The 21,586-nt window shown below is 37.3% G+C and overlaps 11 protein-coding genes across 11 annotated transcripts; 8 read left to right on the forward strand and 3 right to left on the reverse strand. All coding sequences in view use genetic code 12, as the record gives it.

Annotated features, from left to right (window-relative positions):
* Window positions 1–111: 111 nt before the first annotated feature.
* On the forward strand, window positions 112–3,225 carry I9W82_005282 (uncharacterized protein; the record flags this gene model as incomplete). Its single annotated transcript, XM_067694442.1, has 1 exon — window positions 112–3,225. The coding sequence occupies one exon, from the start codon at window positions 112–114 to the stop codon at window positions 3,223–3,225; it is 3,114 nt and encodes a 1,037-aa protein (XP_067546762.1).
* A 21-nt stretch (window positions 3,226–3,246) lies between these two features.
* Window positions 3,247–3,615, reverse strand: DAD2 (Dad2p; the record flags this gene model as incomplete). Its single annotated transcript, XM_067694443.1, has 1 exon — window positions 3,247–3,615. One exon carries the CDS (start codon window positions 3,613–3,615, stop codon window positions 3,247–3,249), a length of 369 nt encoding a protein of 122 aa, XP_067546763.1.
* Window positions 3,616–3,778: 163 nt separating this feature from the next.
* Window positions 3,779–5,293, forward strand: SGO1 (Sgo1p; the record flags this gene model as incomplete). Its single annotated transcript, XM_067694444.1, has 1 exon — window positions 3,779–5,293. The coding sequence occupies one exon, from the start codon at window positions 3,779–3,781 to the stop codon at window positions 5,291–5,293; it is 1,515 nt and encodes a 504-aa protein (XP_067546764.1).
* A 72-nt stretch (window positions 5,294–5,365) lies between these two features.
* Window positions 5,366–6,322, reverse strand: CDC21 (thymidylate synthase; the record flags this gene model as incomplete). The annotated part of the gene is made up of 1 exon (XM_067694445.1): window positions 5,366–6,322. One exon carries the CDS (start codon window positions 6,320–6,322, stop codon window positions 5,366–5,368), a length of 957 nt encoding a protein of 318 aa, XP_067546765.1.
* A 525-nt stretch (window positions 6,323–6,847) lies between these two features.
* I9W82_005286 (MDR family NADP-dependent oxidoreductase) lies at window positions 6,848–7,963 on the forward strand (the record flags this gene model as incomplete). Its single annotated transcript, XM_067694446.1, has 1 exon — window positions 6,848–7,963. One exon carries the CDS (start codon window positions 6,848–6,850, stop codon window positions 7,961–7,963), a length of 1,116 nt encoding a protein of 371 aa, XP_067546766.1.
* A 288-nt stretch (window positions 7,964–8,251) lies between these two features.
* Window positions 8,252–11,539, forward strand: CDC15 (serine/threonine protein kinase; the record flags this gene model as incomplete). The annotated part of the gene is made up of 1 exon (XM_067694447.1): window positions 8,252–11,539. The coding sequence occupies one exon, from the start codon at window positions 8,252–8,254 to the stop codon at window positions 11,537–11,539; it is 3,288 nt and encodes a 1,095-aa protein (XP_067546767.1).
* A 231-nt stretch (window positions 11,540–11,770) lies between these two features.
* PEX2 (ubiquitin-protein ligase peroxin 2) lies at window positions 11,771–13,144 on the forward strand (the record flags this gene model as incomplete). The annotated part of the gene is made up of 1 exon (XM_067694448.1): window positions 11,771–13,144. One exon carries the CDS (start codon window positions 11,771–11,773, stop codon window positions 13,142–13,144), a length of 1,374 nt encoding a protein of 457 aa, XP_067546768.1.
* Window positions 13,145–13,155: 11 nt separating this feature from the next.
* I9W82_005289 (uncharacterized protein) lies at window positions 13,156–15,216 on the reverse strand (the record flags this gene model as incomplete). The annotated part of the gene is made up of 1 exon (XM_067694449.1): window positions 13,156–15,216. One exon carries the CDS (start codon window positions 15,214–15,216, stop codon window positions 13,156–13,158), a length of 2,061 nt encoding a protein of 686 aa, XP_067546769.1.
* A 401-nt stretch (window positions 15,217–15,617) lies between these two features.
* I9W82_005290 (uncharacterized protein) lies at window positions 15,618–16,289 on the forward strand (the record flags this gene model as incomplete). Its single annotated transcript, XM_067694451.1, has 1 exon — window positions 15,618–16,289. One exon carries the CDS (start codon window positions 15,618–15,620, stop codon window positions 16,287–16,289), a length of 672 nt encoding a protein of 223 aa, XP_067546770.1.
* A 1,065-nt stretch (window positions 16,290–17,354) lies between these two features.
* On the forward strand, window positions 17,355–18,450 carry I9W82_005291 (heat shock 9/12 family protein; the record flags this gene model as incomplete). The annotated part of the gene is made up of 2 exons (XM_067694452.1): window positions 17,355–17,538; window positions 18,395–18,450. 2 exons carry the CDS (start codon window positions 17,355–17,357, stop codon window positions 18,448–18,450), a joined length of 240 nt encoding a protein of 79 aa, XP_067546771.1.
* A 1,326-nt stretch (window positions 18,451–19,776) lies between these two features.
* AAT1 (aspartate transaminase) lies at window positions 19,777–21,099 on the forward strand (the record flags this gene model as incomplete). Its single annotated transcript, XM_067694453.1, has 1 exon — window positions 19,777–21,099. One exon carries the CDS (start codon window positions 19,777–19,779, stop codon window positions 21,097–21,099), a length of 1,323 nt encoding a protein of 440 aa, XP_067546772.1.
* Between the last annotated feature and the right edge of the window lie 487 nt (window positions 21,100–21,586).

A 21,586-nucleotide genomic window follows, 5' to 3' on the forward strand; every position in this document is an offset into this window, starting at 1 on the left:
AGAGAAGAGAATTAATGCAAAGCAGAAAAAAAAAAAAAAAAATCAAAAACAAAAAGCATTTACCTATCCAGCAACACTGAAAACAGTACCCAAACCGTCTTCCTCCCCCCAATGTCATCTATTTTCAAGCCTCGTGCCGGAGGATCTACTGGACTGGAAATAGTGTCTAGTGTCCCCAATGCTGAAGAACTCACCAAGAATAAACACTATTGTGTTTCACGATTGCCAGGGTTGCCCAGCGTTTTCAAAACCACATCCTTTTCAACTGCGTACTCAGATGCCGAATCCAATTATGCAGTAGTCATAAGCGACGAATCTATCCATGTGTGGTGCTACAAGTCAATTGATTCATCTCCCTTTGCTATTCATTTCCCCATCGACAAAGAGTTGTTTAAATTACCAATGGCCATTTTGACTCGACCATCGAGTGGGACAGATCAAGATCCAGGTCTTTTGATGATCGACTCAATCACCGGACTTATCAAGTTTTATGAAAGTGTTCAACATGCACCAACTCTGGGATTGATAAACGACAAGTCGTTAGAGTTGCAAGTGCATCTTTACCCTGATGAATGTATAACTTTGGTGGAGAATGTCGAACCTGCTGGGATAGCTATAGCAACTTCACAGCAAAGATGTATTCTCATTTCACTTAGGGATTACAAGAGTAAGCCCCATTTGTCAACAGCAGAATTGGCCAATCCACATGGAGGGTTTCTTTCGAAATTCTTCAGACATAATGAAGGCGATATTACGGCGATAAGATCGGTCTCAGTTGAAAATAACGACACATCTCAGGTAATCCTTATTTTGGATTCATCTGGCACACTTTACTCAGTGAAGTACTATTTGTTATCCTCAACAGCTGCTCCATACATTGACAAATCTTCCTCATTCAAACAAACATTGACGATTGATCCAGATACTTACCCCGGAAGCGGAGCTAGTGGTAAATTTTTGGACATTTGGCCCATGAAGGATGACAAGTACTTTCTTGCCTTGGTGCGATATAATGGTGCTTTATTGTTGGCAACTTTCCGTGCCGATAAATCAGGTGCGCTTTACTATGGGTCTCATTACCTAAACTCCAGCGACACTTTAGCTACACCAAGGCTATTCTTACCCAGGCCTGGTAAGACAGCATTTGTAATTATTGGAAATTCAGTAATCATGACCGACTTGGATACGTCTTACATAGAGCCAAAAGACACGTTCACATACACAAATCCACGTTGGGAGGATGTTATTAGATTCAACCCATCGACAAATGTGTTAGGTTATGGGTACGAAAATCAGAGCTTGAATGCAAACCCTTCAATCATCGTCATTACGGAAAACTATGGAGTTTTGAGGGTAGAGAAATTCCCAGAAACATCTAGAAAGGAGATAGTTTATGATCCGGCCCAGCTTGTAAAATCCCACATTGAGCAAGCAATCTTTTTCTCTGATTCAAAGGAGATTGATTTTGATTTCGTACAAGAGGTTGATAGACAATTGGTACATAATGCCGTTGCTACCATTATGAAAGAGGTCATGACTTCGACATCACCGTATTTACCTGACTCACTTCCAGTAACGACAGATTTAACTCAACTCAAGGTAAAGATTTTGACAGAACTAATAGCATACTGTCAAAGAAACTTTCCTAGTGATGATGAGATGATGGCCGAAGTAGTTAAGAATTTAGAAAAGACTCATTGCGTCTTGAATTTGTGGAAATATATCGATAAAAACAAACCATATATGGAAGTATTTCAAAAGATAAGACCTGAGCCAAGACAGTGTTTTATTTCGGAAATTGAGAATATATTGGAAATATTGACATCATTTTTGGATCAACTAACGGCAACCGGGCTCCCTACGTCTTCATTAGTGGTAACTACTATTTACGATGGTGTATACTTAAACAGTGTGAGATATAACGAGGATGTGGGCAAGTCGTGGTTGTTTGATTCTGAGCTACTTAAAAATATTGAATCACAATTTACTCAGGATTTTGTTACTGGCGACAATAATGACAAGGACGATGCGTCTTGTATTGTTCAATTATTGTACTATTTCTTTACCAATGCTATTACATTCACAAAGACACATAGGATTGATGACAAATACCAAAAGTTCAGTAACTTCTACAACGAAAAAAAGAATGGTTGGACAACAGCTCTATTGAGATTGGGCTTAGTTGAAGAAGCAAGAGTTATCACTGAAAAGTACCAAGACTTTTCATCGCTCGCGAGGGTATTAGACACAGAGAGAGACACAAAACCAGTGGAAGATTTACACTATGGGTTTTACTTTGAAGAATTTGGATACCCGTTTGCTGCCAGTGTTTATGAATGTTTTATAAAAAAGGGTGAAATTCAAAAGTTGTTAATGGAGTTTTCCAACTACAAGCCTTTTCTTTTACGATTTTTTGAAGAAAATCCCAAATTGTCTTCCAATGTTTCCTGGATACGATACTTGATTGATGAGGATTTCTCACTAGCATCAAAGGCGTTGGGATTTGCCGAGTCATACAATTCGGAACTGATTGATAATCAATTGACGCAACTTTCGTTGGGTAAATTGTCGGCACATGCTGCTGGAGCACCCACGGTAAAGGAGTTTGACGATGAGTTGATTAAGGTGCGTTATCAAATTAAAATACGTAACGTTGTTGCTGGAGATGGAAGAATTGCTGCCCTTACACAGAAAAACTTTGCTAATCAATTTATAAACACTAATATTGACAAATCCGATGCCAAAAACTTGGCAGCAAACGTGTTTGATGCATTGTCGAGCAACTATCGTTTACCAGAACTGTTACTAATTGAGCTATTGACCATTATTGATCCCAAATTTTTGAGCAATGATGGGTTCTACTTTGCTTTGAGAGTAGCACAAACATTTTTGAACGAAGAGGTTACTCACGAGTTTGTCAATATTATATTATTACGTCTATTAACATTGGGTACTGATGCCAAGCCCACTATTAATGGCTCTGACGAAGTGGTCAAACATGGAGTTGAATCAAGCATATTGTTCAAAACGCTTCTGAGACAGCCTACTATCATTTCTCAATTAAACCAGCTAATAGAAACTGCCGAGTCCAGTAGTAGCTTGAGTCAATCCTTATCAACTTTCAACAAGGGGTTGCTCGATAAGTTGAAGAAACGACTCAGTAATAAGTCATTTAAAACGTGGGTGCATTTGGTTGAAGAACAAGCCAAGATTATCTTGGTTTAGGTAGCTTTATTAGAAAACGGATCAACTAGCATCTTCAATATCTCCCATTTCATCCTCCTCGTCAACCTCTTCTTCCTCTTGTTCGCCATCTTCATCTAAATTTATTCTAATCAAGGGTTCAGGGTACGCGTCTCGATCAACATTCTGGCCATTGCTTGTCAGCTTCAACAAACTTAGTGATGCCAATGATATAGACTGAATTATTCTTTGCCAGTTAGAAAGAATCAATGCAACGCTACTTGTACCATCCCTCATTGTTTCTAAGCGATCACTAATCAGTTCTAATTCGTTGGCTAATTCATCAGTTAAAGTTTTGAATTCTCGTAGAAGTTCTAAATTGGCTCTCTTTTCGGCAATCTTTTGATATATAGCTGTGTTTTGTCTCGCCATGGTAGGAAATAGGGTTAGTGCTGCTTGATATTGGCTTGCTTATGTAGTAGAACTCTCAATTCGTGTTGGTTATTTTTTATTTTTCCTTTGTTTACATTTTGCAAAACAAAAAAAAAAAACCACAACACCCACGTCCCAACTCCAGCAGAGAATATCATCGCAAATGGCAAGAAAGGCAGATCTTGGAGAACCAAGGGGAGATCCATCACGAAGAACTACTATTCACAACCTTTCATCTCACGCTTTACATCAAGATAATTTAGACGAAGATGAACCTACATCTTCCACACAATTACAACAATACATCAACCAAAACAAAGTCCTTGCACGACGCAATGGGATTTTGTCATCGCGAATTACTGAACTAGAGGATAAAATTACTGTATTGAATGATGAGCTTGTTAGGCTTCGGAAGAATGACTCCCTAAAGCTGGCACTTGAATTAGTTGAAAAAAATTTGGTAAACAGTTTCAATGTTAGTATGAAACAATTGCAACGAATACGCGTTGATAACGGAGTACAGGCCAGTGGAGCTGATCATTCGGCTGGAAATATGAGCTCGAAGGTTAATTTGGCAAAGAAAGATGAAAGAAAGCCAGCTTTGTCAACGAAGTTGCAAGCTGTAAAGACAAAATCTACATCGAATCCTTTTACTTCAAATACTAAGAGTGACACTATGACCACAAAAAAGCACGAGCCTGAGGTACAGATAAAGCCTGGGATTCCACAGTTCTTCAAAAAGCTTGATGAAAATGACTCCACTAGCAAGTTCCTGGCAATTTTGGATGAACTGGATTCAGATGATGTATCGGATATAAGACAAGTGGGAGTTTTTGCAAAAGAGCCAACTATAATAATCGATGATGGAAGTGATAAAGATGTCTCAGATGTTGAATCTCCGAGTAATGCAGTTGAGGGTGATACATCTCCAAATCAAGACAAGAGCCACGATGAAAATGATTTCTTAGCAGAATTTGGTCGTCACGAGTCTTCTTTCGTAGAGGAGCCTAAAGAGAGGAAGGAGAAGAGTTGTAGCACTGAACCATTGCAGAGGAGAAATAAGCGGAAGTCGATCATACCCGATATGCTGGACTACGAAGCTCTTTTGGAGAGTTTGAAGTCCAGAGATGAATTAAAGGATAAACAAATTGAAGACAAGCAAGTGGAGGAGAAAAGCTCGGATTCAGATTTGGAAGAGAAGAGCAAACCAAGTCAGAAGACCCGGAAATCTAACGCTAGCGGTAGTGATGACAACAAGGTGGAGAGTGAAGACGAAGACGATTCAGAAAAGAGGAAGGTTGACGTAGAAAGTGTATCTGACCTGAAAAAGGCTGTGACTAAAGAGACCACACAATCTACAAAGAGGCCCAACCAGAGGAGACTGAAGAGAATACAGATCAAGGAAGATTCACCGGCATCTAAGTCCAAAGACGATACACAAGCTACAACAACACAATCTAAGGTGCAGGAAAAAGACATACAAACGCATGAAGTGATCGAATTGGATCAATCCCCAGAAAAATCTACCCAGAAGGAAGTGACAACAGAAAGTAAGAATACAAAGCGGAAACCTCTTTCAACCTTAACCAACAATGTGAGCAAACCAACCAAAAAACGCAAGAGAACCAACCAAAGCAAAGATTGGGGACTTGATATATTTGATCTTAGGAATGCTTAGAAGAGCTTCTAATTGTTATATAACTGTACTCAATTTCTTTTTAAATCTAAATAAACAATTCAACACTAATCTCTAAACACTCATTTTCATTTTGATTGCTGGATACGGTTCATATCCAACAATGTCAAAGTCTTCAAACTTGAAATCATCAATGGATTTAATTTCCTCTTTTCTTTCTTTTTTGATGATCAATTTAGGAAACTGCTTTGGAGTCCTTTCCATTTGCTCCTTCAATGCATCAATATGATCTAAGTACACATGAGCATCACCTAGAGTGTGAATAAACTCTCCACAATCCATATCGACTACATGCGCAATCATCTTTGTGAGTAAAGCATATGATGCAATATTGAAAGGAACACCCAATCCCATATCACACGACCTTTGATATAACAAGCACGATAATTTTGGTCTGCTTGATAACTTGGCTTGCTTGGTGGTATTGGCATCTGGTGCCTGTTGCTCATTTGGAAAGCTAACGTAAAATTGACAAAACACATGACATGGAGGCAATGCCATTAATGGGAAATCAGGTGGGTTCCAAGCTGACATGATAATTCTTCGATCATATGGATTTGTTTTCAATTTTTTGATTACATCTTGTAATTGATCAAAACCTTGGCCAGTGTAGTCAGTATCACAATCTTGATATTTGGCACCAAAATGTCTCCATTGAAATCCATATACTGGCCCTAAATCTCCTTCACGTCGATGAGTTAATCCCAAATTGTCTAAGAATTCTCGCAGACCATTTCCTTCCCATATTTTGACACCCTTTTCGCTCAAAATCTTGGCATCAGTGGACCCAGCAATGAACCACAATAGTTCATGTATTATTCCTTTGGAGAATACTCGTTTAGTGGTGAGCAAAGGGAATGAATCATTGGACAAGTCAAATCGTAACTGTGGGGGTGCAAAGAGGGATTTAGTACCAGTACCAGTTCTATCTGGCCTGTGTTCACCTTCGTCAATGATTTTCTGACAGAGATCCAAGTATTGTTGTTCTGCTTTATTGATAGCGACAGTCATGATTAAAGAAGTTGAAAAGGAAAAGCTGTGTATCGTTTGTTTATTTAGTCGCGTCTTGTGAGAAAAGTAATAATATTTTCTTCTTTTGTGACGCGACTTGGAGAGCACTTCTCACAGATTTCCTCTCCAAGTTTGGGGAGGGATTACAGGTCTTAGGAAAAGCTGTTCAAGAGGGTAATATTAAGACTGAAGGTGCTTACCATGTTGATACTTTGACTGGTGACAGTCCAGAAAAGAAATTGCAACAAATTCCAAAGATTTGGAACCAATTGTTTATTGATGAAAAGCCAAATGGAAAATTGATCACCAAGGTAGCTTAAAATACACTAGAATGTAACGGAATTCGAAAACATAATCAAAGGATGCCGTAGTGGTTCTCTGACATTGCTTTGTGTAAGCTGTATTAATAAGCTGTGAGCGGACTTTGGCAATGATTGCGAACTCCGCACTGACTTTTAGTTTGCTATAAAAATCTAACAAGTTTCCAGAATCATTGCCATTCTATCAATTGCATCAAACATAAAGATGTCAGTACCTACCAAAGCCACCCAAGTTGTTTTTGAACGTAAACCAAATGGTGATGTCGTCACAGATACCACCAAATCCGATTCCACGTTTGCAGTTAAAGAAGCTAAACTCAACACAGATTTAAAAACAGGTGATTTATTGATCAAGACATTGTACCTTTCGAATGACCCCACACAACGTACTTGGTTGAAAGAAGAGGGAAATAAAGAAAGGAATTACATAAAACCTGTTTATGAAGGTCAAGTGATGGAAGCTTTAGGAATTGCCAAGGTGGTTAAATCAAATGCTGATGGGTTTAAAGAGGGAGATATTGTTAGTTCTAGAATCCAATGGGCAGACTATTCCATTTTGTCAGCAGATGCTGTTTTCAATAAGGTTGATCCAAATGCAAACTTGCCATTACCTTACTACTTATCAGTTTTGGGAATGACTTCATTGACTGCTTTCTTTGGTCTAGTTGAAGCAGGTCAATTGAGAAAATACTTGTCTGGGGAACATGAAAAGGGTCCAATTGTTTGTGTTTCTGCAGCATCCGGTGCTGTTGGATCCACAGTTGTTCAAATTGCCAAACACTTACTCGGTGCTTCCAAAGTAATTGGATTGAGTGGCTCTGATGAAAAATCCAAATGGGTAGAGAAACTTGGAGCTGACTTGTGTGTCAATTACAAAAACCCCGACTACAAAGAGCAAATTGTCAAGTTCCTTGATGGTGAATACATCGATGTTTACTTTGACAATGTTGGTGGAGATATTCTCAGTTTTGTTTTGACACAAATGGCAACTTTTGGAAAGATTGCTGCATGTGGTGCTATTTCTGGATACAATGATCCAAACGCTGCTAGAGTCGACAACTGGTTCCATATTATAGCACAATGCTTAACGGTTGAAGGTTTTCTTGTCAGTAACTACCAAGATAAATTTTCTGAAGCAATTGGAATTTTGTCAAAAGCAATCAAGGAGAAGAAATTGGATGTTGATGACTCCATCCATGTGGAGACATTGACTGGGGATTCTGATGAGAAGAAATTATCCCAAATTCCTCAAATTTGGAATCAATTGTTTACAGGAGAGAAACCAAAAGGTAAATTGTTGATCAAGGTGGCAGATGCATAAAGTGATCATCTGAATTGCTTCTAACTATATAGATATTTAGTAAAGTGACTTTGAAGACTTCTTGGCGGTACTGTAGACGCTCGACAGTGTGTAGCTTGGTCAAGCAACGACTAAGTGAGTTCGTTGCCCGTGATTCAATTTCGTGATTTTCTCGGAACAAAAAAAAAAAGAAAAGGTAAACACAGCACTTTTTACAACCAAGACTTTTACTGAAATCACATTGCCACCGGAACATGAGCATATGAGGAAATGACAAAGCCGAGTAACCAACTTTCGAACTTTGAAAATATGGGCGACCTAGATATTCAACTTCTGGGTCATTCAACATCCACCAAACACGCAACTGAGAGTAAAAAGGCTACATTGTCAAAGTACCAGGAGAATTATAATCAAGCAGATGATCTAGAAGGATTTGAGTTTTATGGTGATTTGTCCTTTTCAAAGTTTTCCAGTACGAATGCTCTTGCTAAATCACTACCACTTCGAGTACCCGAAGGTCAAGGTGATGAATCTCCATTTATGAAAAGGTTGCAAGAGAAGTCTGGATTTGGATCTAAATTTGTTGAAAATGGTGCTTCATTGAATCCTCAGCAATCCCTGTCTCATCATGCGTCTAGACATCGCTCGAAGGAGAGCAAATTTCACGGATCTCATCGTCTCCAAGAAATACCAGAGGCGAAGCTTAACAATATACCTTATCCAGCAAAATCATTTGGAGATGTAAATGCTACACCAAAGAGAACCACATCGGTAAAGATTTCCCTTACACCGGCACAAAAAACACAGCAAAAGAGCGATGTACGTACACTGTCTGCGCTCGACAACTTTGAGTTCGGAACATTAATAGGAAATGGAGCATTTGCCAGTGTTTACAAGGCAAAGAACTTGGCCACTGGCCACATTGTTGCAATTAAACAAATACGACTTGACGCTGATCAAGATGTTGCGGTATTGATGGGAGAGATTGATCTTTTGAAAATTTTGAAGCATCGAAATATAGTCAAGTACCATGGTTTTGTAAAAACACCAAGTTCATTAAATGTTATACTTGAGTACTGCGAAGGGGGCTCCTTACGTCAATTGTACAAGAAAAGAAAAAGTGGTCTTACCGAAATTGAAATTGTCAAGTATGTGAGAGAAATATTAGCTGGTCTAAATTACTTACATGAACAAGGTGTGGTGCATCGAGATGTCAAGGCTGCAAATGTGTTATTGAACGACAAAGGCGAGGTCAAATTGGCAGATTTTGGCGTTGCTTCAAAAGTCAATTCGGAACATTTCACAGTAGTAGGAACTCCCAATTGGATGGCACCAGAGACTGTTCTCGGTGGTGAGGGTCTTTGTACTGCTTCAGACATATGGTCACTTGGTGCAACGATAATTGAACTATTTACAACCAACCCTCCTTATCACGAATTGAATGCAATGGCTACTCTTCATGCCATTGGAACTGATGATCATCCACCTTTGCCCAAAAACATCTCGCCATTGGCACGCGACTTTTTATTGGAATGTTTCCAAAAGCAAGCGAATTTGAGGATAAGTGCCAGTTTGTTACTCAAACACAAGTGGGTAAACCAAAGTTCGTCAATTGAATCTACCAATGAGAAGAAAAGGACATCCCACATTCTTCAACCACCTGTTCCATTGCCATACCAAGAAGACTCCCACAGTATTACTGAACAAATTGATGAACCCGAAGCAATGGAACCTAAGTTTTCCAGGAGTCAGTTGGTACTGAAAACTAAACTCTCCAAGGATGATCTCTTGAATAAATTTCACGAGTATGACGAGTCGGAGCTGTTTCCATCGTCAATATTTGCAAAGGAGAGTAATTCACTTGCCATATTCCATAAAGATATGGGTGAAACTGAAGAGAATGATCCGTTCTTGAATATTGATGTGGATGAATTTGACACCGATGAAATCGAAATTCAAGCCAAAATGGAATACTTGGTTACTAAATTGACACAAAAATTGGAGCAGTTGCATTCTGGTAATGTGGATGCTGTCGATAAACTTATCAAAGTCACGGGAAGAATGCTACACTTGGTGAAGAAATATCCATATCTGCACGACACTTTTATTCGGGATCATGGCATTCTTTCACTTATGGAGCTACTAGAGTCACACCAGGATATTCCTAAACTGAATCAGTTATGGTACTATGCATTATCAGTATTGAACTATGTGTTTGAATCAAATGTGGGGCAATTGGAGAACTTTTGCTTTCTAGGAGGAATACCCACAATTGCACATTTTCGAAGTTCAACGTATGATAAGAAAGTAAGGCTCGAAGTTGCCAGATTTATCAGTTGCTTGAACGTTTCAAACAGAGCCTTGTCCATGTTTGTTTCATGTGGTGGGCTTAGATTGGTTGCCAAATTTGTTGAAGAAGATTTTGATGCCACTCCTACATTCCCCTTGGTTGCAATTGACACGATCCATAATATCCTTATAAGAGATGTAAGTAGGTCGAAATCGGATATATGCCGGATTTTGTCAAAACATGGTGTTTTGTTCTGGTTTGTTGTGTTATTGAATATGCTCTTGAAAAGGTGCCATCAAGCAAATTACAATTTAGTCCAGCATGACGAAATGGAGTTGGCTGCGGGAAAAGTGGTGGATGTTCTCAAATTCTTTAGCCAAGCAGAGACAAAGGTTAGGATTGCTGTTGCCAACGTGGATATATTCAAATTATTGCTCAAATTATTTGACAATTTAGCATTTTCGCAGCAAATTGTTATTTTGAAATTCCTTAGATCTATGTCATGCATCGAGGAAGTTTTAAAGTATCTTTATAAAGCTGATATTGTGGAGTTTTTGGCGAGATTATTGGACAAGTATGTTCCATCAAGGTCCAACTACAAGGAAGTGATTAACAATATTGCCCCACTTATTTACAATTGTCTTTCATTGAATCACGCAAAAGAAATAGAGTTTGTCAACTTAGGAGCTCTTCCACATTTGCGAGCCTTATCCATGATGAAATTACCATTTCGTCAGTTTATTTTGCCTATTGTACGTGAACTAGTATATTGTGGCAAATCAGTGAGGGCAAAATTGAGATCGTGCGACATCCTTGGTTTATATTTTAACTTATTGCTCGATCCATACTGGCAATCAAACGCATTAGAATCTTTGTATGCGTGGTATCAAATGAGTCCAAAGCATATAAAAATGGATAGCCCACAAGCTAATAGCTGCTTAGCTGCGGGATTTCTTTTGCCTAAGGTTGCTAGTTTAGGTTCTGTTCTTGACGTGTATTTGAAATTGTTGGCCATGGATAGATCCTTAATCAAGGCCATGCTGGAAGTGAATATTGTGGAAAATATAGAGGTGAAATTGAAAGGATATCAACAAAATCCTGTGATACAAGTCCTGCTATTGAAAATTTTAAAAGTCATCTTGACAAATGTTATACTTGTTGGTTTCAACCCTCAAGTTGAGAAGAATCAGAATGATGTAATGAAACTGGTGGTGGACACATTGCAAAGCTTACCTCTACGTCAAACTTCGCTTTTGGTTGGAGAAATATCCACAGAAATTTTGAATTTGATACCATCTCGTTGGTGATAGAGGGAGATTGCCATTGTTGTAGCTAGTGATTAGAATATACAGAGGCACACCTGAGTTATCGAGTGTATATAGAGTTTGGACCAGCTGAGTTTAATACATAGTGCCTCTTTATCATTTCAGAAACTGGTAGCATCTGACTCCAGATTTTTTTTTTTTTCTTTTCTTCACGAGTGGAAAAGTTTTGGTGGGGAAGTGACACTCCTCCTCGGCAAAAGACCTCACAAGACAATGTTTCCCATACCATACCCTTCATCACGAGTTTCTCAACTAGATGCAGATATCTTGGATTCTGAGCTATTTACGCTTTTAAAAGACCAACTTTCGTCGATTTTTCAACTTCATGAAAACAACAACTCGATTGCTAGCAAGCTTTCATATAATCGACATCCAGAGACCTACTCATTACTTTTAAACTTGCTCATTTTTAAGCTAACAGTATGGAAATCAGGTTCATCTTATGGGTCTGCATTGCAGAATTTAAAACTTACAGATGCACGAACTGGGAAAATTATTGGACTTAATAAGAAGGGGATATTGTTAGTGGCGTTGGTGGGCACTTATTTGTATAAAAAAGTTGAAACTGCCCTTTACCAAATCAATGACGTATCAGGGGATGATGAAGAGGGTGACTCTTTGCTTCACAGATTGAAGAATGCTGTTCTCAACAACAGAACAACGATCTTGACAAGGATTGATAACACATTGAAAACAGTAAATCTACTCAATTTTACAGTGTTTTTGATCAATGGAAGATACCCATCTATTTTGCATAGACTACTCGGTATAACCGAGACTCCAGTAGTCTCCGATTTGTTAAAGTTTAACGGAAGCAACGTCAATTATGAGTTTCAAAATCGACAATTGGTATGGAATGTCATGACGGAATTCTTGGTGTTTCTTTTACCATTATTGCAATTGAAACGAATTGCAAAATTCACAAAGAAATTGTTCCATAAAGCTAATGGACCAAATACATTTGAATTTGAGCCCGGACACACGCCACAAATGACTCCTTATACAAATTTGCCGGTACTGGAGTGTGCCATTTGCCATTATAATAACCACCAAGCTGCACAATCTGGAGGCCGTGTGTTTACAACTGCAGGACCAGTGACTAATCCATGTATTACAAATTGTGGTCATGTGTATTGCTATGTTTGCATTGCAACTCAATTCAATGTGATGAAATCAAGTGGTGATGATGTACCATGTTTGAGGTGCAGTAGGAAATTAGAATGGTTCAAAGAATTTGAAGCTGATGAAAAGGCTATTGATGTGGATGCAATAACAATCACAATGGATGAAGAGGAAGGGGAGGAAGAATCGGACGACGACGAAGTGAAGCAAGAAAAGCACAACGAAGGCAATAGTGATTCTGATGAGAGCGATAATGAAAGTGTTGAAAGTGATTCGAGTTATCGATTAGCTGAATACACTCAAGAGAAACCCATGGGAGTCAAGATTGAACGGAAACGTAGCAGTGCTCTGAATATATTCCAAGATGACGATGATGACATGGATAATATGAGTGATGATGATGATGATGATGATGATGACTACAGTGAAGAAGAGGAAATAGATGCCGATGAAGCAATGTTTTAACGTTGGTTAGACTATATAAGTTCTAATAAAAGATTGGAACCTTTATCTTCTTTTGACAAGTTTTTCTTCTCTTTCTTTAACTGTTGTTGCAACAGTTTAAACTTTTTTGAATTTGCCAACTGTAAAACTTCATAAGCTGCAACTAAAACAAACGCAGGTTGCCCACTGGTCCAGTTACTCAAGTTATCATTATTCAAAATCTCATCAATTGTCTTTTCGGCAAATTCAACACCAACACCGGGTATCTCTACTGCATCCTCAACTTGAACCAACTTTTTGGTTTCATTGTTGAATTTGAATTGATTTCCATGCATCAATGCTTTTACCGATCTTGACATAAAGGGTATCTTGTTTAATAAATGGAAGTCTTCCAATACATCTCCCTTTATAATCTTGTCAAAGACTGTATTCAACAATTCTGGTCTAAGCTTAGAATTCACTTTTTCATTGGAGGTTGGAGTTGTCAAAAGGTCAGTAACGAATTGAATACCGATATTTATAGACAACAATTTATCAAATTCTCCACTTTCGCGACTTTCAAGTAAGGCTTTGTATATTGGTTCAATTGATTTGTCAAACAATTCCTGTCTTTTAACCTCTTTATCCTTTTTGGATGTCTTTTGATAAGCCAAATCTTGGTACTTCAACAAAGCCAGCTTGACATTAGGAGCAAAATATTTCCCGTCTAAGCCTCTCAATATGTACAAAATGGGTCTTCTAGAAAACTTGTCTTGAGCCAATGGAGGAAGCTCTTCTGCAGTAAATATTTCACTACAAAATGATTTGTAGGTCAAGACGGTATCATCAACAGCCATAAACAATGTAATTAAAACAACATTTCCATATTCGTTCTTGATCAATTCCAGTCTGTGTGTCTTTAAACTCTTGATGATTCCTTTTCTTTCCTTTGCATTTGCCAATGCAATTAGACAACATGCAACTTCCGAACCTTCTTGCGTATGTACCAATTCAGCAAATTGTTCACTCAACAAATCAATAAAATCCCTAATGGCAGAATCATTTGCATCTATGTCTTCAACCAATATACTCACGTACTCTTTCATTGCTGCATGCAAGATTTGGAACCCAGTCGATCCCTTTTCAACTGATGCTTTGATAGTTCCATACAAGTTTTGCATAATTAATTGCTTCTTTTCAGAAGACTCTTTGATAATATCAACAATAGTTTTCCCTTTACCAGAATCTCTAAACACAGCATACTCACTTCCCCAAAACTCTCTAATCATTTGTTGTTTTTGTGCGGCGGTTGAATATAATACAAACAAATCTTCAACGACATATGCACCTTCTCTGTGTCTCATCAATTTACGAAGTTTACCGTGTAGTTCATTAACAATAACCGCACGAGATTCTTTAGATCCATAATGCAAGATCTTTATGAGGAGATATTTACCATATGCAGATGTGGCTAATTGATAGAATGAACCTTTTAAAGCATCGACAATCTTGTCTCTTCTTTCCTTGTCGGAATACTTGACCAAAGTTTGGACCACTCTTGATGCATCATGTTTTAAAACCAAGTCATTAATGACATCGTGTGACAATTCCCATATTTCGTCACACAATTTATCACGCTGTGCCTTCGTTGGCGCTGGTTGATTGACTCTGACTTTTTCCCACAATTTTTTAATATCTTGGACTTTGGCTCCAGATTTCCTTTGCAATTTTCTATCACTTAATAACTTCCTTTGTTCTGAGTGTTGTTCTTTGGATGTCTTTTTGTTTGGGTCAACTGGTCTGGTTGAATTTTCTTTTTCATCATCTCCGACTTCAAGATCGTCAAGGTCATCTTCATTTTGCTGTTCTTCATCTAAGTTGTCTAATTCGTCATCCTCTGACTCATCTAATTCACTTGCTGATGTCTCTTCTTCTTCACTTTCACCATCTTCACTTACGGATAAATCATCACTGCTTGATTCAGATTCAGATTCGGATTCAGATTCTTGCTTGGTAACTTTAGATTTTTGGTTATTCAACTTGACCTTTTTGGCACCTGAGCTTGCAGCTGCTTTGTCATTCTGACGCTTTGCGCCCTTTAAGTTATTTCCCATCTTGGTTATATGCTGGGGGATAAGATAGATAGAAAGACAATTCATAACTCATCTCATAAAAATACGAAAAAAAAAAAAATCAAGTTGAGATGGGCATGCGCTACCCATTAACTTGAGAGTAAGTGAGCAACATTTGACGTACAATGGCAAGTGGTACTCCCAATTGGAGCCTGCAAGAAGGAGCTATTAATGAGCTAATAAGGCTCCTATTCTTAACACAAACATACCAGATAGTACTGAAGTAATAGTCTATACGATCCATAAGTTTAGATTATTTTTCTTCCAGAAGAAGTAATCAATGCGGCGTAGAACTTTGTTTTATTTTCTGGAAATCAGCGAGAGAGAGGAGTCAACCGGCACAATTCAGTTCCTCAACAAACTTCCAACCATCTCCAGTTTACATGTTCAGAGGCACAGTTAGGAAAACTATTCCATTATTTGCATTTGCAGTGGGTGCAGTTGCGTTCCCCAAAGACTGGAGAAAGGGCCAATTTTTAACTGATCGCAAGCTCAATCATATCAATGACTCTGTCATTCAACAAATTGAAGCTACTGATGAATACAAGAGGTTAGTATCTAATCCCAATGTCAAGCATTATACATCAAGTAAATCGTTTCCTCAACAACATCGTAATAACTATATAAACACTGGAATATTATTTGGCCCTGACTTGATGGAGATTGATCCTCTTGTATTTGTTAATGAATCCACAGGAGAGTTGACTAGTTTCTATCATTTAGGAGATAAATTGATAAGTCAGGATGGACAAATACATAATGGTATTATCTCCACTATTTTGGATGAAGGGTTGTGTTCTGCTGGATTTAGTAAACTACCTTCCAAAAGAGGAGTCACTGCTAGTTTGCTGATTGATTTTGAGAATCAAGCACCACCACAAAGTACAGTTGTATTGCATTCGAAAGTGAAGGAAGCAAAGGGAAGAAAAGTTGTTATTGAAGGGTATTTGGAAACATTGAGTGATTCAGTAGAGAAGCCATTGTTGATTGCTAAAGCAAATTGTGTACTTGTGGAGCCTAAATGGTTCAAGTACTTTTCATGGTTGCAAATTTGAATCGGTTGGGGAATTCTATATAGTTGAGAATGTTACAGTAGTACCTTTAGGGTGGCACTAATAAGCAAGGAATTGTAGGACTTCTCTGCAACTCGAAGGCAAAATTGTCAAGCCAAAGTGACCGGGATCCGCCTCGAAAAATTGTCCATTTTGTGACCAATTACTCAATCGTCACAAATAGTCATACAGTAAAACCCGAACTTGTTTGAGAATGAGTATGGCGCCGTAGCAATGAAGGCGCAGTATAAAGTGTTGAAGTCATCCAATTGAGTAGAAGCACATAGTTTTGTGAGTATTATGATTGCTATACTATTTCAATTTAGAGATTTGCTGGTGAATCTAGATTTTAAACGAAATGTGGAGAAAGAATTGCATTTGCATTTGATTTCTTCGAGAGAGAGAGATCTCCTCGTAAATTTCGTATCGATTTGGACTGCACTCTTCTCAGCATCTGTTGATTAGTTGTTTGGCTCAATTGGTTATGAGTACCAGGTGTTAAACATTGTACTCTATTCTATTTTATTCTATCATATTGTAAATGACGTGTTCCTTTGGTTCTGTTGTGTATTATGTCTGACAGCAACTTTAAAAGAAACCAAAAGTTTTCCTAATTGGGTTAAAATTACACAAAAAGATTATAGAATAGCAATCTATATTGAAATTGTGGCACATTTAAAAATTAACATACACACATAATTACAACATAAAGGTATATCAAAGGGCGGGACAAGTGGTTAAAAGGGGGTAAAAGTTTGGTCATTCACATTCCATTCAATTCATTTTACTCTCTCCATCTGAAACAACACACAATTAACACGTCATACATCTAATACCTTTTTGTATTTTATATATTGGCATGTGAATTGTGTGTGTGTATACAGTAGTTCATTACACAAAGATGCTCTTATATTGCTACTTTGCCTCGAAGAAAATAGCAAACACCAAGTTACTTAGTCTCTGGCAATTGAAGTATAAATAGGGACCAAAATATCCTTCTTTCAGAGATTTGTTTCCCTCTTTCTTCTTACTCTATCAAATAACAAACTACAAATTATAACTACAACAATGTCTGACTTAGGAAGAAAAGATATCGGTGACAAAATCGAAAGCAAGGTTAAACCAGACTCCCAAAAGTCTACCTTTGAACAAGCTAAGGACAAGGTTACTGATGCTGTTGACAGCTTGGCTGGTAAGGGAACCTCAGAAAAGGACAAGTCTGCTACTCAATCTGCTTCTGATGCTGTCTTTGGTGACAGCAAATAGATTTTACTGCTGCTGATGCTGCTTGAATAAAATTTGCCATTGGGTAATCTTTATATAGCTAAAGTATAATAAAATTTAATCAATTGAAATTGATAGGATTTGAATAAAATGTAGAGAAGCTTTTTATCCATTACTGCTTTGAAATAGGCTTTTTCGCAGCAATAATTAGCAAATTGTACAAAATCGTTTTGTCATTGATGTGATAGGAGTTCCGCTTTCAGTGACGGAGAGCAGATGTACCAGGTATCACAAGCACAAGCAGCTAAGGGAACCACACAATGTTTAACACCAAAGTTGCTACGTGATAAGGACGGACTGGATTATGGACACTAGGATTATACAATTCAAAATGTACACTTATTTTGGTACAATTGAGTGTTGTCTGGATACATGTGTATTGTTCTACTCCATTTGTCAAATCTAAATTGATGTCCGACTGGTTATCAACACCAATTGTAAAGTGTCAAGAGAAACAAGAAAGAAAAGAGAAGAGGAAAGGAGCACAGAGTAAGAAAAAGAGACTACGATTTTTATGTTAAATTAAATGCATTTTTCTTAATACTTTTGAGATGTGGCGTTAACAACATACCGAGTATCTTGCTTTGCCAGTGTCATCAAGTATTTAATTTGAACCTAGCAGTAGCTTCATCATACAAAGCTGCCAGTGCATTTGTTCTATGGTGCATAGCTTTCAGCTTTGGGGCCAACTCCATTACACAAAGCACCGAGTGCATTTGTTCCATGCTACGTAGCTTCCAGCTTTGAACTAGCTCCATTATACAAAACAGCAAGTGCATAACTTTTGTTGAATCAACATGAGGATCCCACTATCAACGCACCAGGTGCACTGTTCTGCAAATGGGATGCCACTTTTCTACCACCACCATCGCCAGCTTGACCCCCCCTAGACCTCTAACACCAGATCTCGTATTGTTCTAGTTTCCACCACATCACTAATAAAACTAGGTGGCAACTCATTTATAATCAAGATTGAACAACTGCTGTCTCTCTATTTCATACCCCATATTTGCCACCGAAATTTTGGCAACCAGAAATATATGCTGTTTTATCTCTCCCAAATTCATTATTTTGATGCTCAGGATCATACCTGGCTAACCTCTACCTCCTCATACAGTTCCACAACATCTTCAACTTAGTTGCTATTTTCTTTTAAACCACTTCTATATCCGTCAATTGGTTAAGCCAGAGACCATTAACCGATTCATCGGTTTACCTACGTGGCTGGATTAGATGTCTGGTTTTTGATGCAACATTTCCCCCAAATGGGGTCTCCATTATCCCGAGGATGCAAAAAAAAAAAGGAAAAACCACATCGTATGATTTATAACCACCAAAAGTCGTGTAAAAGAAAAGAAAGATAAAAGACGATCTGACACCCAAGATATAGACTAATATTAGACCAAGTGTAGTAACAGTATGTGTTACTGTGGCGGCTTACTAAAATATTCCGATCTACTTGGTTGACCCCCTCTTTTTTTTTTTTGGAGTAAAACCTATTTTGAATCCGATATCGGGTATATATATACATTTGAGTCATTTTCTTTTTTCTCTTCTTTTCTGTTCTTTACTTCCATAGAAAAACGCATCTTTTCTCGACCAAGAGGGAAGAGTTACTGCGGTTATAATTACTATACCGGTTACAAGTAAAGGAGGATTATGCGGTGTTGGGAATGGTAATCGTCTTTACTGTATGATATAGAATAGAATATATATTTTGGCGAGAAAAGTGGAGGAGTGCTATATGTTTTGTGTTAATATGCGGATTAATTAGGAAACAAATTGCAGTGCAGTAGTAGTTAGGGTTTTTTTAATTTTTTTTTTTTCACATGAATAGAAGAAAGAAAGGGTAGTAACGTATGAGTCATGTGATTGGAACAACTACAGCACTTGAAAGGATGATTATGGCATGGATGTAATACACTGTAAAGAGAGTTCCAATTGATATATACTCTAGTATAATACAAAAGTATCTTATTGTAAAGGTGTATATAGAGTGAAAGTGGGGAATAATTCTATATGTATTATTGTAGTAGTAGTAACTATATGTCAACACAAAAAGTAAAAAATAACCAACTTCCATTCGTCAGAGAGAATCAAACATTTGAAAAATTTATATACCCAAACAAAACTCTTCTTCTTCTTCTTCCTCTTCTTCCTTTTCTTCACGATACTTTTACTCCATCCAGGTAAGCTCAACTTCACCATGTACAAGACTCAATTACTCAAGGTTCAACAACAACAACAACAACAATTGTTGCAATTAAGATCACTTTCTTCAACTGCCAAATGTATGAAATTTGCTGAAATTCCATTGGCTCCACCGGACAAGATTTTAGGTATTACTGAAGCTTACAACAATGATTCTAATCCTAAAAAGATCAATTTGGGTGTTGGTGCTTATAGAGATAATTCAGGTAAACCAATTATTTTCCCATCAGTTAAAAAGGCTGAAGAGATTTTGTTAAAGAAGGAAACTGAAAAGGAATATACTGCCATCATTGGTTCTAAAAACTTCCAATCAATTGTTAAAAACTTTATCTTTAACAATTCTAATAAGGATGCTAATGGTAAACAATTGATTGATGATGGTAGAGTTGTTACTTCTCAAACTATTTCAGGTACTGGTTCATTAAGAGTTATTGCTGATTTCTTGAATAGATTCTACACCAACAAAAAGATTCTTGTTCCTAAGCCAACTTGGGCTAATCATGTTGCTGTTTTCAAAGATGCTGGTTTACAACCTGAATTTTACAGTTATTATGAAACTAGTAAAAACGATTTAGATTATGCCAATTTGAAATCTTCTTTGCAATCTCAACCAGAAGGTTCAATTGTTTTGTTGCATGCTTGTTGTCATAATCCAACTGGTATGGATTTAACCAATGAACAATGGGATGAAGTTTTGGAAATTGTACAAAATAAGAAATTTTTCCCATTGGTTGATATGGCTTATCAAGGTTTTGCTAGTGGTAAACCATACAATGATATTGAATTGATTAGAAAATTGACTAAATTGGCTAATGAAAACAAGATTCCTACATTTGCCTTGTGTCAATCATTTGCCAAGAATATGGGATTATATGGTGAAAGATGTGGTTCAATTTCCATCATTACTCCATCAGCTAATGAATCAAAGGCTATTGAATCTCAATTGAAAAAGTTGATTAGACCAATTTACTCATCTCCACCAATCCATGGATCCAAGATTGTTGAAGTTATATTTGATGAATCTAGTGGATTATTACCACAATGGTTGGAAGAGTTGGACAAAGTTGTTGGCAGATTAAACACTGTACGTCAAAAATTGTATGATAATTTGGATAAATCTAGTTACAATTGGGATCATTTGTTGAAACAAAGAGGTATGTTTGTTTATACAGGATTATCTGCTGAACAAGTGATTAAATTGAGAAATGATTATAGTGTTTATGCTACTGAAGATGGTAGATTTAGTATTTCTGGAATTAATGATGGAAATGTTGAATATTTGGCCAATGCTATCAATGAAGTTGTCAAAGGAAACTAAAGAGCCAGATAATCTTTTGTTTAACATACTCTAGTAGTAACTTGTATAGTCTAAAAAAGAAGAAGGAGATGAATTGAATTGAATTACGAACTAAGTTTATGAATGTATACATTTGATATACTGGATGGAGTGTAAAGTATCTTAGTATATATATATATACTCTGTCGATTGAAAGAAGGGTTTTAGGAAAGGAAGTAAAGTCGCGTTGCTTTTCCTCTTTTTTGTGCAACAAGAGACGCGGTTTTACTTTTTCTTTCTTTTGATTTTCTCTTAGACAAACACAATTTAACCCCACCATATACTATGAGAATATATATATAAAAGTAATACGTCAGTAGTAGTAGTAATAATACATTATTATTACTAATTAACCATGTGATATATATATATATAACTTATTGGAAACAAAGAGAGAGTGTATATGTATGTATAATAAGACTCTGCTTTATTACTATGTTGATGTATAGATGAAATACTTGAATCTCCT

Source organism: Candida metapsilosis, assembly GCF_017655625.1.
Source record: "Candida metapsilosis strain BP57 chromosome Unknown scaffold7, whole genome shotgun sequence".
NCBI lineage: Eukaryota > Fungi > Ascomycota > Pichiomycetes > Serinales > Debaryomycetaceae > Lodderomyces > Lodderomyces metapsilosis.